Here is a 17,062-nt window from a genome sequence, read left to right on the forward strand (position 1 = left end):
AAAGCTGAAAAAGTCAGTGCATGCGGCTCCCTTGTGTGGTTATATCCTATGTGTCATTGCAACAAGTTAAAGCAAAACCCAAATATTTCCACAGCATCGCTGTGATCGGGAGCAAACATCTTTCCTTCAGGTATGTTTTAGAGGCTAAAGAATATTAATTTCAGATGGAAAGAAGCATTTCAGCCCACTACTGAGTGTAAAAAAATCACCAAATACTGAAAAAAGATAGCAGTATTCCACCTTTTCCACATCGGTATTTTTCAGTCTTAAAGAAAACTTCACACATGCAAATTGCTGAAGGCACCTAATGCTAGAGGAATGATGCTACCGAGGCTGAAGTGCTTTGTATGGTTCCCTCTTTCATCTCCCTGATACTCTATGCCCTACCTATCTCAGCCGCCCAGACTGGAGACTTTGCTTAAGGCTCTGATAGCGTACGGGTTACACATTTTGTACCAGCCCTCAGTGGCCAGATTATATCGTTAAGGGAAATGACAGGGACCCCCTGCACCTTAGGACTTAATACATTTTTTCTGTTTTGCTAATGGGAACCTTAGTACGGGCTTTGGTTTTACAGTCCCTGACTTTCTTTTTCACCCAGCCATGCCTCAACTTTGAAGTTGGATGTTATAATATGCTATTTGTATTTTAATATCGCTCAGAAGTCTCAACCCCAGGTCTTTAGTGGCAAAATATAGAATACTTTTATAGGCATATTTTACTTTTTATTTTATAATACTTAGCCACTGGTAAAGAACATAATAATAATAATAATAATAATAACATGCTTTCGTTACTAACTTTATTCATTACCTTATTCCTGAATCCTTATCATTAGTTATTTTGCTATGAAAAATAACTTTATGACAACAGGGGGAAAGATGATGTATTATTATTAAAAACCATGTACAAAAGGAACACCCCAAGTAATAAAAATGAGGATTGTCTTGACTCAAGACAAAAGTTGTGTTGCCATTTCTAAGGAAGGTAACTTGGTGAACAGTGAGTTTGCCTACCATGAGGACCCCGAAGTGCGTGAGGTGGTTGCACAAGCAAACTGTCTCATTTTCATTGGACTCTGCGTCCACTTGGCAGCCCTCAGGGTTCCAACCACCATTGCCACCTGTGAAAATGAAATGGGAGAAACCATACCTTTCAACAAACTCATACCACCACCTCTTTTAACAGATTTCTCACTTTGTCTTGGGCAAATGCAGAAATGCTTTCTCAAATTGAACGAGTGAACGATCAGGCAAAAAGCAAGTGTCAGATTTCCTAGTTTCTACAGAGAATAACACCAGATGAGTGTCCCAGTAATGGCCTACTGAGCAGAAGCAATACATGGAGATCTATAATAAAGGTAGAGAGCTTTTTGTTTAATGAGGGATGAATAAGACCTACTATGTGGATCACGCATTAAGACACACCTTAGTTTAGCCCAACAATAAGATGGTTTTAGAACTCCCTTTTACCACGCCGATGTGATGTCTGCACCTGCCTCCCTGCTACTCACGTATCCCCAGGCACATGCAAGCATTTATGGCCCAGGAGCAGAGGGTGCCGCCCTTCCTCTCTGCAGCATGGAACGCGGGAGGTTCGAGCGGGTAATCACAAGTATCCTTTGTGGCCTTAAGAAAAAGCATAAAGGAAGCTATCCCCTGATCACCCCACCTGAAAAGGCTATTCTGAAAAATAAGTAGAAAGATTTTGTTTTTAAAAATTAAATGTTAAAAAGTCAAATTTGTATTTCTGATTACTTCCCCTTTCATTTTTCCCTGATAAAATATGAACTGATTTTGTGATATAGTTCATATTCTCTGAACTCTTAAAGACATTTTTGACCAACTCCAGGCAAAATCCAGCAAATTATCTGACTGGCCCTATAACTTTACCTCAAATTCAAGACAGAATCTCTCAAGAGACTGTGAACATGTTCCAAAACCACTTGAAACTCTCTCCCACTGAAGCGGCCACTGAGAATAGTTTCCTCCCTGTGTGTTTCTCCTTTGATGTGCTTCTTAAGTTTAGCTTCTTAACTAGATTCTTCTTTTTTTTGGCGCTCTTTTATCCTTCTGCATTATCCTCAATTCTCCTGTCTGTATTTCCCACTTTGAAGTACCACTTTGGATGGTAAATTTATTTCTTGCAAGACTCTCTGTACTTAAACCCCTCCAACCCTGCTAAGGACAGTTACTTCTTCACTCTATCTGTTTCATTGTAAGGAAGAGTAACATCTCAGTAGTGATCTCTAAAATAGAAGGATCTGGAAAGTCATCCCAGAGAATGGCTTTGTCTGTGCAAAGGATGAAAGGCCTGAGTGTAACATCACACACGGGTTAGGCAGTAGCAATGAAGAATGGGCTAAAATGCTGTCTCGTTAATGTGTCTCTCCATATGGGACCTCATCATGCTGACTGTCATCCATTTACAAAGTAGATGAAGTTTGTGTAATGTAGTTCCTTCTTCCACAGGAAAAAAAATCTTAAGTTTTGTAACAGGCACAACCTAAAAATCAAATAACCCAACACTTTAAAAGTGACGAGTTAAAAAGCATGGCTAAGAACCGTTCATATTCTATTCATATGTCTGAGTAGCATTACTATTTAATTTGCATATACAGACAGATCAGTGAAAAATGACTATCAGATATAGAAAAGTAGAGAAACAATTTACAAATTAAAAATGTTAAACAAATTTACATGAAAATACTTTTTAAAAGAATATTTAACATCTGCTGTTACAAGCAACTGTACTAACCAGAAAAAATGATACAGCCTAAAGACATAATTTAGTTCTGCAAGGATTGATTAAGAAGCAAAATGGCCAAGACTGACCAATTTTAAAACTTAGATACCTTTATTCCTCACATAAAATAAATTACAGTATTTTTATACTTACCATTTTTGTTCATATCCCAGAAGACACAGGTAGGCTTAGGATCTTCCTAAGAACACATGCAAAAGTAGACTTTGTATACATCTTCAGACATAAAGCTCATCGACATATATATTTACAACAGATGTTTTACTACATATCTTTTCATCAGCAGAAGAATAAATATCATTTCTACTGTTGAAATTTTGCCTACTGTCAAATTATTACTTATTCTGCTGGAAAAACAGATCTGCCCAGATTATAAAATCTAGAGCACTGTTCCCCTGCACTGTTCCCTTTCCACATCCTCAAAATAATGAAGTTTTATTGTCTCACTAAAGTTATCCATTAGTATGATGTCTTTACACAGTCTAAATACTTTTTACTGTTGACTTCCTCAGGACTTCTCAGTGAATCATCTATGTAACTGGCCTTGAAAATGTGCAAAAACCTGCTGAACCTAAGTGGATGTTGTTTTGCCTGACCTTAAAATAAACATTATAATGAAATGCAGGATAAATTTAATCGAACTGTGAGAATTACAAACCAGTTTCTCGTTGCATAAACATTTTACTTAGGTATTGCACTTTAACATCTTCTTTCGTAACTTCTCTAGTGCTATTGGTGTTTTTTGGAATAGGTACTGACAACATGTCGGAGAACAGAGTCAAGCTCACATGTTTTTTAACTGAAACAGTATGTGCCAAAAGGTTGCATTTGGTCTGTATTTCCCTAAATTAATTGTAGTCATCCTTTAACAATGTGGTTCTGTCCCTTCTTCCTTTGCTGAAAGCCACATAACAACAACATAACTTGGGGAACTATTAACAAAGCAATTCATGTTTGATCAAAGAATTTAAGTCTTTCTAAAGTTTCAGTGTAATAAATTGTGTCACTGGTCATGAACATGGTCATGAACAGAGGTTTTGCCTACAGTTATTGGCACAGAAATTGCCTCCACGTGGCAGAATCAATAATCTTTCAGATAAATGTTAGATCATGAATGGAGTAGAAATGTGTCAGGATGGGAGATGTTATTTGTTTTCACTTTTTGCCTACTTGCTTTTGTTCTCATGTTTTTATTTCCATTTAAGTTTATGCTCTTACTCAAAATCCATCCAAATCAGTCAGGCTGTATGCTCAGTCTTTACCATATATAATATGCATGTCTCTTGTTCTGAATAATAAGTCTTGTCTTACCTGAAGTTTGGTATGCTTAATTGTAACCTTCACATAATCCTGAAGATCCTGAATGGTTATGTTTCCAATACTGCATGCCACCACAAAACTGGTCAAATTGGCAGGATTTTCTGCATCCTTTGAAAGATTCAGAAAAATACAATAAATGCTTACACAGCACATAACTTAAAAGCCAGAATACACAGTTTCATTTTTGCAGCGTGCCAGAATAAATAAGTTGTCAGCATTTCTACACTTTTGATCACGCAATATAAGAACATTATGTTTATAAAATCAAATTATGGGCTTGTCTCATGGAAGTTTTCCTATTTTCCTTATAGTCATAAACATACATAGGCACAATTATAGAGAGAGGTTAGAAGGCATAAATTCACCTTTTAATCAGTATGTCTGATGACAACAAAATTATAACTCAAACAATGTAGCAGATAACAACCCATGATATGATTAGCTCATTTCCCTAAACAAGAATGAACTAGCTCGCTTATCTTACTGTCAACGTTGTCCTCTTTAGTCGATGCAAAGTTTCTGGAGAATAACCTGTTTTCTGTGTATAGTTGCTAAATCATCCTCCATCTTACAATGAATAAGAACTAGTAAAAAAATTTTAAGCAATGTTACATAATGTACGAGATATTATTTTCTACAAAGTCTTATTTGGTGGGCATTTAAATAGAAGACTGACTTTATCACTGAGCAATGCTGTTTCTAACCTGCAGTGAAATAGTAGCAGGTTGAGAATTTTCCAAAAGAAAAGTTTTTCTTGTAAACTGATGACTTATTAAATTGGAAGTGCTTTGGAAATACTATTTGCTTTTGATAAAATTCCATTGAAGCCTGCATAGTTATTTGCCTGGTTGGCCTTATGGGAAACTGGGAAGGTTGGTCACTGTCTGTGGCAGATCTTAGGTCAAACAAAGTCTATTGCCACTCACTTTTCCCACAAAAATCTGGGCTGCCAAACTCCTGAATGCTCCTGCGTCCTTCAGTACAGGGGTTTTGTTAGTCTGACAAGATGTCTGGTATCAGCTCAGCACTGGGCTCATGAGATGCCAGCACTCATGAGAGACAGAATAGCTTCAGTTATTAAGTGCATGTTACCCTGAGAAGAATATTTGGTTTCCTAGGAACCACATCTAAGAGCTTTCAAACACAGTACTTACAGAGTATACAGGAGCTTTGAGACATAATTTCCTTAAAACTTAAAAATTCCAGAGGAATGAAATAGCAGAACCTCAAGACAGGTCTTGAGCATTCAAACAAGAGAAAACCTACTGCCTACCACCAAGGGTCCATTCTTTTCCATCAACTGGCTTTGAAGGCAGCTTATAAACAAAAGTTCTGGCATAGGTATGTACATTGAACACACCTACTTTTGGTGAAATGAATCCCACATGAATAGCTTACATCAATTTTTCATATAGTCTTCTAAGTAATGTAACCATCAGATTTTAATGAATGACAAGAAAGAACTTAGTAGCATTCTCTCAGTTGTAATTAAAAAAAACCCTCCAATGATGTGAAGTATGATGTTTCACTGATATGTTGAAGTCTTATACTAAATACAGCTAATAGCACTGGGATTTATTTTTTTTTAATTGCAGTTGGAATAAAAATATTTAGAATCATAGAATTGCCTATGTTGGAAGGGACCTTTCAGATCATCTAGTCCAACTATCAACCTAGCATTAACAAAACCCATCACTCAACCATATGCCTAAGCACTACATATACCCGTCTTTTAATTTTTAATTTATGAAATACTTTTATACTAATAGATAAAGTTATTGAGTTTAAGATATCATGGGGATCAATTTAATTTTAGACTTTATTTTTTGAGACTTTAGTTTTAGACTTACTAAAATGTGAGTTTTACACATTTTGAATTAATTGTTTTGAACATGTTATCTATGAATATCTTGAAAAACATACACACAAAAAGGAAGGAATTCTAGTTGCAAATTTACCTTTTTTTTTGCTTTTCAATGACTTATTAAGTATCAATTAGTAACACATTCCAGTACCAGTAAAGGACACATTCTGTCTTTATATGATTTCATGCCGTTATGACAAGCCGACATCTGTAGTCTGGTTTCTTTATTAAATATATCCATCCTGTTTTTCTCAAAAGCAGGCTTCAAATGAAGACTATTTTAAATAGTTAAAGATACTTTGGGGTGTATTTCAGAAGGCAACTGGGGGTCATGGGTATTTTCTTGCCTAGATTATCTGAAGAATCTGGATACTCTGCCAATAAAAACGATAATATAGGGACAATACAATACTACAGAGTTCTGCGGATGCACAAGAGCCAAAGGTCACTTGAAATACTAATGGGAAAACAAACTCAAGTCTTCTGAGGCTCAGTCTACAGTTCACTATGAAACAATGTTTCCTTCTTAATTAACTCATTATTTTTTTCAAAATAGGTTTTTAGTTTTTTTTTTCCAAGCTGCAAACTCTTCCTAATTTTTTGGCATCTACCACATAGGAAATATTTATAATTGCTCTGTTATGGGACCCAAAGGAGAAAAAAATCAGATCTACCTGAGTCCCTTTAGTTTTCAGGTACAAGTATTGTTATCCTTATTCCATATTAAAGCACTGTGTGCTTATGAGAATACATGTATGAAAAGAAGACTAGTATGTATAGGTTGAACAACCCCAACTCTCTCAGCCTGTCCTCGTAAGAGAGGTGCTTCAGCCCTATGATCATTTTTGTGGCCTTCCTCTGGACTTGCTCCAACAGGTCCATGTCTTTCCTGTGCTGAGGGCTCCAGAGCTGGACACAGTACTCCTGGTGGGGTCTCACCAGAGCAGAGCAGAGGGGCAGAATCACCTCCCTTGACCTGCTGGCCATGCTGCTTTTGATGCAGCCCAGGATGCAGTTGGCGTTCTGGGCTGTGAGCACACATTGTCAGCTCACGTCCAGGTTTTCCATTGATTACCCTGAGAAAAAGTTTATCTCACACGTGGCAGGAATTTGCAGTCGAAATACTGACTTTAATTCAACTTGGGCACTTTGTCTATTTTATCACTCTGAACATAACACTGTCTCTAGTGCCTATATCTGCTATCATCTTCCCATTCCTATAACTCATGAGATGCTGTAAAATGATTACACTGCAGAAAACTTTTAGCAGCTGCCTTTGACTCACCCTAACTCAAATGACTTCAAACACATTAAAGTTTACCTGAAAAAGACCATTTTTATTGAAGAAAGTAAATTGAGCCCTGGATATAATTTCAAACTCTTCTTGACTTAAATTCCTCAGTAAACTTGGTGGCAGAACAACAGAAGCGAAGGCATTTGTCTGATCCTTGTCAAAATCTATCTGTTAAATAAAAACAAAAGAAGAACGTGTTCAGACAAAACCCAAACCATCCATTGCCCGCAACCAGGTTCACACCCTTACGCAAAGATATCAAAACATGGGACTAGAACCAATCGATACTAATATGACCTGTACTTACGAAGAGTTGATCCAATAAATAAATACAAAAAAGGATTAGGAGGTTTTCCCACGTTTCCAGCATGAGATCAGTCTTCTGCTACAGAAGGGTATTAGATAAAACAAACAAACAAACTCCTCCACTGCTATAATGATGATTTGGAAATAATGAGATGGCAATAATGGCACTCATAATAATTTTCAGTAGCCTTCAAGATATTTTTCCTCATACCAACAAATGTTGAGAATGGAAAAATATGCTCTGAATCCTTCTTTCTTGAGCTGTATTATTCACCTTGGTTTGCACGTCTGAATTAATTCTCTTACGAGTTTTTCTCATTTCTCTGTTACAGAAGGGAGATTTTAAAACAATGATTAGGGTCACCTCTCTGTATTTATTGTGCTATGTAGCACAAAAAAGACACCTTCTGCCATCAATATAAGCTTAATCTATAGTGGCAAGGTGTCAGAGAGCTGAAAGCCCTCTACAGCACAGAGATGTAACAAGTGAGCAGGAAATAAATGAGGGTGCAAACCTGGATTTCATTAGCTACCAGACAGCAAGCAATTCTGTGACTGCACGTTTTCCCACCATGGCATACTCGAGGTGTGCCACCTTACCCATCAAAGGAAGGGGAGCAAGACATCTCACAGTGGCTCTACAGTAGAAGGGTTTAAGGATTTTACTGTGAGATAAGGAAACTCACACTCCTGACTTCTCCAGAGGCAACTTGGTTATGGATTTATGCCTCTCATCATCAGCTGTATGATTCTAAAAGCACCATTAGCTAATAGAAAGTTTAAAACCATAGGTTACTGATAGATTTATTTAACTTCTAAATTTTCACTGAGTTTCTGTGAATAACAGACACCCTTGGAAAATGGTAAGAAGTGGTTCAGAGATATCTCCTGACAGGGCTAAATGCAGTTGAATAAAAGGTTTTCAAAAGATAACTCTGCCACACTAAACAGAAAGTGTGTGTGTGTGTGATAAAGATGTCCCATTAGGTATTGTCTGCAAATAGAGTGGAAGAGGCTTCTATAAAGAAGCATGGATATATTACAGGAACAATTTAATAATATGAATCACCAAAAGCTAACTTAGTCAAAGGTTTGGCAAGAAACATAAAGACACAGGGGACTGAAATAGAATCTTTCCAAATTGCCATGGATACATTTGCTTCATATCTACTTTAAGAAAAAAAAATGAAATAAAATCTGGAAACATTCTGACATACAGCTTGAAGAGTTTAATGCTCCCTGCTGAGCCTGAGATAGATCATCACATCACTGGTGAAAAACCTGGGCTTTCACAAGGGAATCTCCCTCCAGCAGGAATAGCAAGTATCTTTCCTCATAGGTATGGAAAATATAAACAGTGACCACAGCTGCTGCAGACTTTTCTGGTAGGAAGGATGCTAAGAATTCTCAATCAGCTGTTGGAAATGTGAAAGTCTGAGAACAAGCTCATGTTCCAATAGGAACATTATAAATAAATTGACGGAGTTTGGATTTTATGATTATTTAGACAGTGCTGTAATAAATGATTCCAGGGTAAGAAAATTCCTGGATGTCCTCAAGCCACAGATGGTAATTCTTATTATACATGCAAACATCCCAAACCTGACTTCAGAATTTTTCCTTTCCTCTTTCCATAAATACAGGATGAAATGTGGAGAAGAAACGTTCCTTTGATAACAATCAAAGGACAATCAGCTATTAAGCTTCATCATTAAGAGAGCTAAATAAAAGTAGATTTATAATCATCAAAAATTTCTAATAAAATTAATTCAAAGACATTTTAGCCAAAATGTCTATGAATATGAATATGTGAAAACTCAATTACATTAAATCCATCTGTATCTATTTAAGTCAGCATTTGAGTTTTGATCCAAAGTCTATATACACAGCACGTAAAAGGCCTGCAACCTCTTATAGTACTACTACTTTTTATAGCACTGTCTTCATTACTGTTTTTGATATTTACAGTACATAATACTTTATAAAATGATCAGACTTTTTTAGGATTGTTGTCTTGCCAATTTGCAGTGGGAATTAATTTGATTCCATAAATTGCTTATACTCTAGTGATTAGTCTTTAACCATTTTCATAATGCCATGTTTTGTTTGAATTCTGTTTGAATTTTGGTTCCTGTGGCCCAAATGACAGTAAATTTTTTTTTTCCATTTAATCTTTTCTGTATGTTTCTCCAGGTAAGGCTCACTCTATTTGAATGGTTAGACTCCTAGGAAATTCAGATTACATTACCTCTGTCATAGACTTATATGATTGTGAAAAAAATACACTGCACAACATTTTTAAAAGCATTTAGGTGCCATAAGATGCAGACGGGCATATAGTGGAATTTAAAATGTCTAGGCACCTCATTGCTACTGATTTCAACAGAACCTTTGGAAAATCCTAATAGGTGCTCATGTTCATCTCAAATGCTATTTCATAGCTTTTAAATGTCTGACCTTTTGTATTTGTGAAAAAAGAAGAAAAAATATTTTTGAGTTGATGACAAATATCTTAACTATACCATCCTATCTAGGTACTGTAGCACTGGAGACCATTCTGCATTGAGTAACCTGTGTTCCTTTTATTTTTCACGTCTAGGCTGGTCGAGCTCCATGTGACTGTCTTGAACCACCCCGAACATCCCAAACGACACAAGCCTATCAACCTATGTGTGAACAACTGTATCAGCCCTAGGTCTCTGCTAGTAGTAGATGTTTAAACTATACTGGAAGGTTGTAGATACCTACATTTAGGTGTCTTATTCTAAAGCTGAAATAAATCAATGGAATTGTTAGCTAGTGTACAATGGGTAATGCAGCAGACTGTTAAAGATTAATTTCCCTTTTCATTAGTTAAAAAATAAAAACAAAAAGGATAAAGTCCGTTCTGGATTTGTAAGCAAATTACTTTTCATCCATATGGAACCTGTGAGTTTATCTGAGTTTCCTGTCAGTCAAGGAAATGCTACAATAATCTGTTTGGATGATTGCAGGAAAAAGGAAATAGAAAGTAGGGGGAGAACCGGGGGCTTTAAGTGGTTTTCTAGGAACCGCGGTAAACATACTTGGAACAACAGGCACATTTCATGTTCAAACACAACTGCTTGTTCCATACCTGGAAATCAGATGCATTATTCTGTGGACTGACACTGAAAGAACCACCTTTGAATGAAGTTGAGTTTATAGAAGACACTCCAAGCGCAAGGTTTCGTGTTGAAATACTCATAGATGGTCCAGTGAACTGGATCTTTAAAGCCAAGGCATCAATAGTTTTTAGAGCTCTAAAAACAGAAATAAAATTATTCTAAAAGCTGAATACAGAAAAAAGAATACTATGGTCTGCATGCTCTCCACATTTAAGATAATGCTCTTATTACTGACTACGTTTCTATCACCCATCTGTGTATTCACAGAGAGACTGTTGGGCTGTAAACGTATGTATGTCTGTTGATAACAAAAGCTTTTGTGCGACAGAAATTATCTGATTACATATCACTGGTCCTGAAATAATTTTCCAACAATACTTTGCTCTATGCTGCGTCACGTATCAGGAGACTTCTTTTCCATCCAAATACTTTATCCCTGTCAGCACGTTAATTTTAGTACAAGAAGAAATATTGGTATAACTAATTTTGAAAATTCTTTTTGATGGAAATCAGAAAAAATTGATTTTTGTACTGCAATTGTTTGTCTATATATGGAAGGATCAGTCCTTCCAACCTTGCAGGTTGCTCTCTAGAGCTTGTCTCAAATGCAGAAATACTTACTCTGAAGATGATGCCGCCAATACACTGTCTGAACTGTTTAGAATATTGGAAAAAATCGTCACCACAGTAGAACCCAGTGATTCATCAATTTCTTCATCATTCACAATTTTTTTGAGCTTCTGCACAACATCATTTACTTTGTCTGAGGTTAGCTGCTGCCCTTCACCAGTGAGATTCAGAAGCTGATTGGCTATATCAGCTGCATTTTCTGTAAGTGTACAGATCAAATGAAGTAAAAAGAGAAAATAATGCATATCAGTCCTGAAGTAATTCAGAAATACAACTTTTTTATCCTCCTTGTTGAAAGGTAGAGCATGTTCTGTGGTACTTATAATGAGCATAGAATTTAATCATTTTAAAAATTTATAATTTTATGAAAAATTATATAGAACCTGCTGGTTATTATATACTGTCCTCATTGGCTGTGTCTTTCTTTTCCTTAATTTGATTTGAATTTGTAAATCAGAACTATTATTGAAAGGGATGATTGAAAGAAAAAAAGGGGGAAGGAAAGAACAAAAAGCATATTTTCTCTCTTTTTTTTCCTCCTTATTCTATCCTTTCTTGTTCACTGGGAAAAACAGTTTCACTCTTGAAGTGAAACAAATGCATCCAAAGTCACTATTAGTGACAAAATATTCACTCTTCTAAGTTTTGGGGAGAAAGCCTGACCCCACTGTAATTGTTTCAGTTCCTTCAGAGATTGTATTCTACTCAGAGGGTTGCCAAGCAAACACACAAGCAAATTTCATGAGAAGAATCTTCCTAGTAAGGAAAGTTTGATGGTGTGTCCAATGCCAGAACCTTAGTGTAAATTACATGTTTAACTGTAAGTTTGATGCCACCTGGATAGGAAATTAATGTAAACACTAACATTTTACAATATCAAAATATTTGAGATTTACTGGAATTCCCAAATAAGATTTTGAAAGAAGATCAGTCTTCTTTAGTCTGCAACTGGCTGTGTTTTTTGAATGTTGTGTTTTATAATATATCTTTTGCTACATTTTCTGTAGAATGTTCATTTTACATGAAACGATGTTTTCATATAGCCTGACTGCAAGTATTCGATCAACTAAGTTAGGTAGCCAGGCTCCCTAGGACCCCTCTATCAGTGCAGAGAGAAAAAGAGGCTTCAAGGAAGCAATTCAGAACAGGAGCTTACTGTACGTGCTCTGAATTACTTATGAGAGTATCATTCTCTTCACTAGCTCTGGCACTAAGAAAAGGGGCCATAAAACTCTTGTCTATTTATTTTATTACTCTTTTAAGGCCAGAATGACATCAAGGGGCATTTTGCAAACCAAGAATAAATCTGAAAATGTCTGATCGCAAGCCCAGTGAAGAGAGTGGGAGTCTTTCCACTGGCACCTACAGGCATTGGAAACATTTAAAAATTTGTCTGAACCTGAATATCAAATTGAGGCAAGCTACCACCTGCCTCTGTCCTTGCTTAAATTACCTGAAGAGTTTGATTTATTTCATTAATTGGTATCCAGAGCTTTTCATAGGTGGGCTGAATTCAATTTGGTACACTTCCCCAGAGTTCAAATATTTATTTTGCACTGATTTTTTAGGAAGATTTTAAAAAACTTAGCATAAAAGAGGATGATATTCTTCCTTAATGTAACTGCCTTATAGTAAGCGGTAACCAGAGTCTACAAAACCATTACTTTAGCCAAAGAACAATATCAATATACCCACCTGTGCAATTTCTAAGATCAGGCTGGCCCCAGTATGATGTATAATTCTGCAGACCCAAATAGCTAAAGAGAAAAAATGACAAAATTCAAACGTAATACCATAGCAAAATTATGTAAACATTTCATAATTCTTTTGTAGGTGTCACAGTGGTCCACTCTTCTCAATTCACAATTTTTCTAGTAATATGGCCCCTAGTGAAATGAAATATGTATGCTTGATACTGGAAACAGGTGATCAATTAAGTGACAGTGCTGAGAGAAACCCTAGTTCTTTCTGGACAAATTCCCAGGTGATTCCTACTGATTTAATAAACTGCATCAATAGAAATTCTGTCCTTGTATTTCAGGAAAGACCCAAATATTGACACAAACTATTATGCCGCTATTATGGCCTAATCAGATGCTTTTTCTATAATTTCCCTTTGATATAAATGGCATTGATCAAGTCAATAGGAAGCTGAAATACCTCTCAGAAGAACACGCGCAGGGAGCTATCTGGAGATACAAACTTATACCACCCATGAAAGCTAGGGCAGGTCACCATCAGATCCAAGTCCAAGGTCAGGGTTAGATATGAAGATATTTTTTTTTAAAAATGCTTTTTTAAAAAGCCTTACCATAGCAAAATACCCAGATATGCTCCAAAATTAAACACACTTTTTCCTTAGTTTTCTTTAAAGACAATCATGTTATCATAGCATAGCGAAGGCATGATGGAGAATGGGAAAAACTTATCTTTTCACTCAGCACATGACAGAATAAAGTTATTCCTCAGTTGATTACCTTTATTACAACAGCATACTAGCAGGTAACCTTCTACTGTGGGATGCACAGGACTAGAGGGGACCATTAGAAGAGTTTCATCCTCCCTCAAAACACACCTCACCTGTGGTCCTTGTTGGCAAAAGCTGGTGGAGTCAGAGGCAAGGAAAGCACAGCACAGTGCAGAACACTGTAATTTTTTTTATGAGAAGTGCTGTACATGGACAATCAATGGCATTGTGCAGACCACAAATGAACAATAAAGATAAGCAATTCTGGGGCAGCAAAGGCCAGAAGCCTTAATTTTTAATGATTCTGAGGCGCTGACATAAAAACAATTTGACTTCTGCACTACTCACTCTACAACAAAAGTTGGTCAATCAGAATCTAGCAATCCTTGTACAAGATTAAGAGGCTGAGGAAGTGAGTTAGTTAAATATAATGCTAGTTTCTTTCCTGTTTGGCGCAGAACCTCAAAGCTGATTCATATCCATGTTGCCATATTGTTTTCAAAAAGTAAAAGATCTGGTTTTCTCAGAACACGTTCCAGATGCAATGTTGGCAGATAAGACTACTACATTGTATTTAATGGTGATCATCCTAAATACTGAAGAAATTAATTACTATTGCATCATCGTAGCCATGTTCAAGACACTCAAAGGAGATCAAAGACATATTGTCTTGGTAATATAACAAAGGAAGTAATAATATCCCCATTTTACAAATGGGAAATAGAGATACAGTGTCTAAATCTTTTGTAGATGTTCACAAAGAAAGCCTATATTAGGGAAAATTTATCCTAAACCTTAAAAATACAAGTTCAAATCTTTAACCATAAGATTACCCCCACCTTCAATTATGACTTGCTACTGGCATAATGCTTGTTTCGTGGGATTTCTTTTACTTTCCCTTAATGAGATGAGAAGTGCTGGATTAAACCAAGTACACATTTCATCTTCACAGAATTTTGTTGAGAATTTCTTATACAAGTCAGATAATAGTAGTGGAGTAGTAGCAAATATGAAACTTTGGTTTCGGTAACATAAACATCATGATTTGAAGAAAGCAGTTTCATTCTGTAAGAAGGTGCTATTTTTATAGTCACTTGGAACATGTATTAATTGAGAGCCTCAATGTGCCCTGCAGAAGTGGTAGATGAGCTTTTTTTCCTTACCAATGAAGTACATACTCTTACTGAAGTACATACCTCTTACAGTATAGGAATCATCTTCCTGAAATACAATACTGGCCAACGGCAACCATTATGGAGGATGCAGTTTAACCAGAATAATATACAAAAAGAAAGTTGCATTCGAAGCTCTCAGTTTCAAGATATTAGAACACCTACCAGGTTCTTGATGCTGTCTGAACTGAGCTCCCATGGCATAATGTGTAGTTGGTCACAGTCGGTCTGGTATCTGGCCAAAAATAGTTTGGAGGGTTTTCTTCAGCTAAACATTTTTCTGTAAAATAAAAATATATCAGTGTTAATGGTGAATTTCATCATCTAAACATCTTGCATTTCTTGTCCTCTGCTCATCAACTGGTCTACAGCACAAAGCTGTCTTCAGAAGAAATTCCTGGTTGTTAACTATGGAGTAGTAACAATGGAGGGGTGCACAACAGGGGACAAAATATACTGCTGCTGCTGCTCAAGGGCAAGGACTGAACATTCATGCTGCATCCACTTGCACTCCACCAGCCTCCCAAGGGAAGGGTAATCTCTGACTGGAAGAAGTTGAATGGGAAAAGATGAGAGCTAGAAGGAGACTGATTAAGGGCAGCAGCTGGCAGGAGCACAAACAACAGGGTTGAAGAGTGGGAATGAGGGGCCTTGGAGGTCCAAAATGTCTCATTATAGCACTGGCTGTAAATCATACTTCTTTATCCTCAAACTACTAGAGGAGCTGTCAGGATCTATCCCAGCCTCCTTCAACCAGACAGCAAAACACTGGCTAAAGCAATCTGGACAATTGTGTTTGTGTTAAAAGAGGTATCAAGCACAGCTCTCTGAGATTAGTGGAACAATAAGGCTTAAAGGAACAATTTAAAATCTGAAACAGTCACACCGTTTGGAAATGTGTTATTTTAACACATTTTAAGACAATTTATCACAAAATTTTAACACAGATGTTTATTTATGGACAAGTAAACAAAATTTCTTGTGTAACAAAGCCAAAAAATACTTACCTACTGGATCAACATCCACAGTATGAAGCTTATATCCTCCTTCCATGGTCCCATTATTCCTTATGAGTTTCTGTCGGATTTCTTCCTCTTCTAAATTGATGTTGTTGGTAGAATTATAAACCAGAAGAGCCAAAACCTCAAAACTGCAAGGAAAATAATCCGAATGTTTGAGTCAGAACAGCAGAGGCCAAATATGTGGAAGTAAAATTATCTGACAAACTCTGGTTTTCTGAGTATGGAACAGTGTCACCAATACAATGTTAGACACATATATGCATTTTTGCATATATAGGGCCACAACAAGAAAGTACGGGTAGGAAATCTTGTCCTCTAATTACCATTAAAGAAGCATCTCATCAAGAGAGTTAAGATATTAAAAGATGAAAGTATAAAGTTGTGAGTTGTGAGATCTAAATAGGCCCTAATTAAATTTAAAAATCTGGTGCCTGATGGTTTAGGAACTTAAGAGCTGATTCATCCCACCTTACAAGACTTGTCAGGATGGGACAAGTCACCTTCCAGAGGGCCTCTCTCTCCACTGACTACAGAGGAAGACCAGAAGATTAATGAAGAACAGATGCCTAACATTTAAATGTCTAAATTTTGATGGAGTGAAAAAACACCCTGACACACTTCTGAAACTTTTAGTCTTAATTAGGAAAGTCTAGTTGCTCAGATGAGTAATTCAAGTTTGAGAAGTAATAGCTGTTTTGTACTGTAGCCCGCTGCTACTTTCTTGGGCATAAGAAGTAGTTCAAAGTGCCCAAGTCTCTTTGCTGTGAGAGAAATAAAACAGTCCCCACCCTTGTCCAAAAACATAGCTTTTCTGGAAGGGAAATAATGAACAGAAAAGCAGTTCTAGCAGGACACAGGAAAGAAGCCCAGAGTGGAAGGCTCAAAAATTTCCTCCTGGGACACAGAAAACACATGCTGGAGAAGAGAATATGTCGGTACCCAAGAGCATTGCTTGGCTCTGGCTAGTAGGAGGTGACGACACTGAAGCATGGAACATTGGATCTCTACGGGAGCCAAAATTCGGAAAAAAGGAAAAAGCAAGCCTGCTTTGGGCTGTCTTCATCTTAGTCTTGCCCTT

The 17,062-nt window shown here is 36.7% G+C and overlaps 1 protein-coding gene across 6 annotated transcripts in view; it reads right to left on the minus strand.

The window, feature by feature from the left end:
- Positions 1-17,062, minus strand: part of ADGRG6 (adhesion G protein-coupled receptor G6) — a 111,889-nt gene that overhangs the window by 20,498 nt on the left and 74,329 nt on the right. For all 6 annotated transcript variants that reach the window (XM_063329454.1, XM_063329450.1, XM_063329451.1 and 3 more), the window contains 9 exons: positions 15,970-16,112; positions 15,128-15,242; positions 13,019-13,080; positions 11,315-11,522; positions 10,663-10,828; positions 7,269-7,409; positions 4,075-4,191; positions 2,899-2,944; positions 1,017-1,123 (listed from right to left, as the gene is read on the minus strand). In XM_063329454.1, coding sequence (XP_063185524.1) covers positions 1,017-1,123; positions 2,899-2,944; positions 4,075-4,191; positions 7,269-7,409; positions 10,663-10,828; positions 11,315-11,522; positions 13,019-13,080; positions 15,128-15,242; positions 15,970-16,112 — 1,105 coding nt within the window. The remainder of the gene's footprint in view (positions 1-1,016; positions 1,124-2,898; positions 2,945-4,074; positions 4,192-7,268; positions 7,410-10,662; positions 10,829-11,314; positions 11,523-13,018; positions 13,081-15,127; positions 15,243-15,969; positions 16,113-17,062) is intronic.

Source organism: Chroicocephalus ridibundus, chromosome 3, assembly GCF_963924245.1.
Source record: "Chroicocephalus ridibundus chromosome 3, bChrRid1.1, whole genome shotgun sequence".
NCBI lineage: Eukaryota > Metazoa > Chordata > Aves > Charadriiformes > Laridae > Chroicocephalus > Chroicocephalus ridibundus.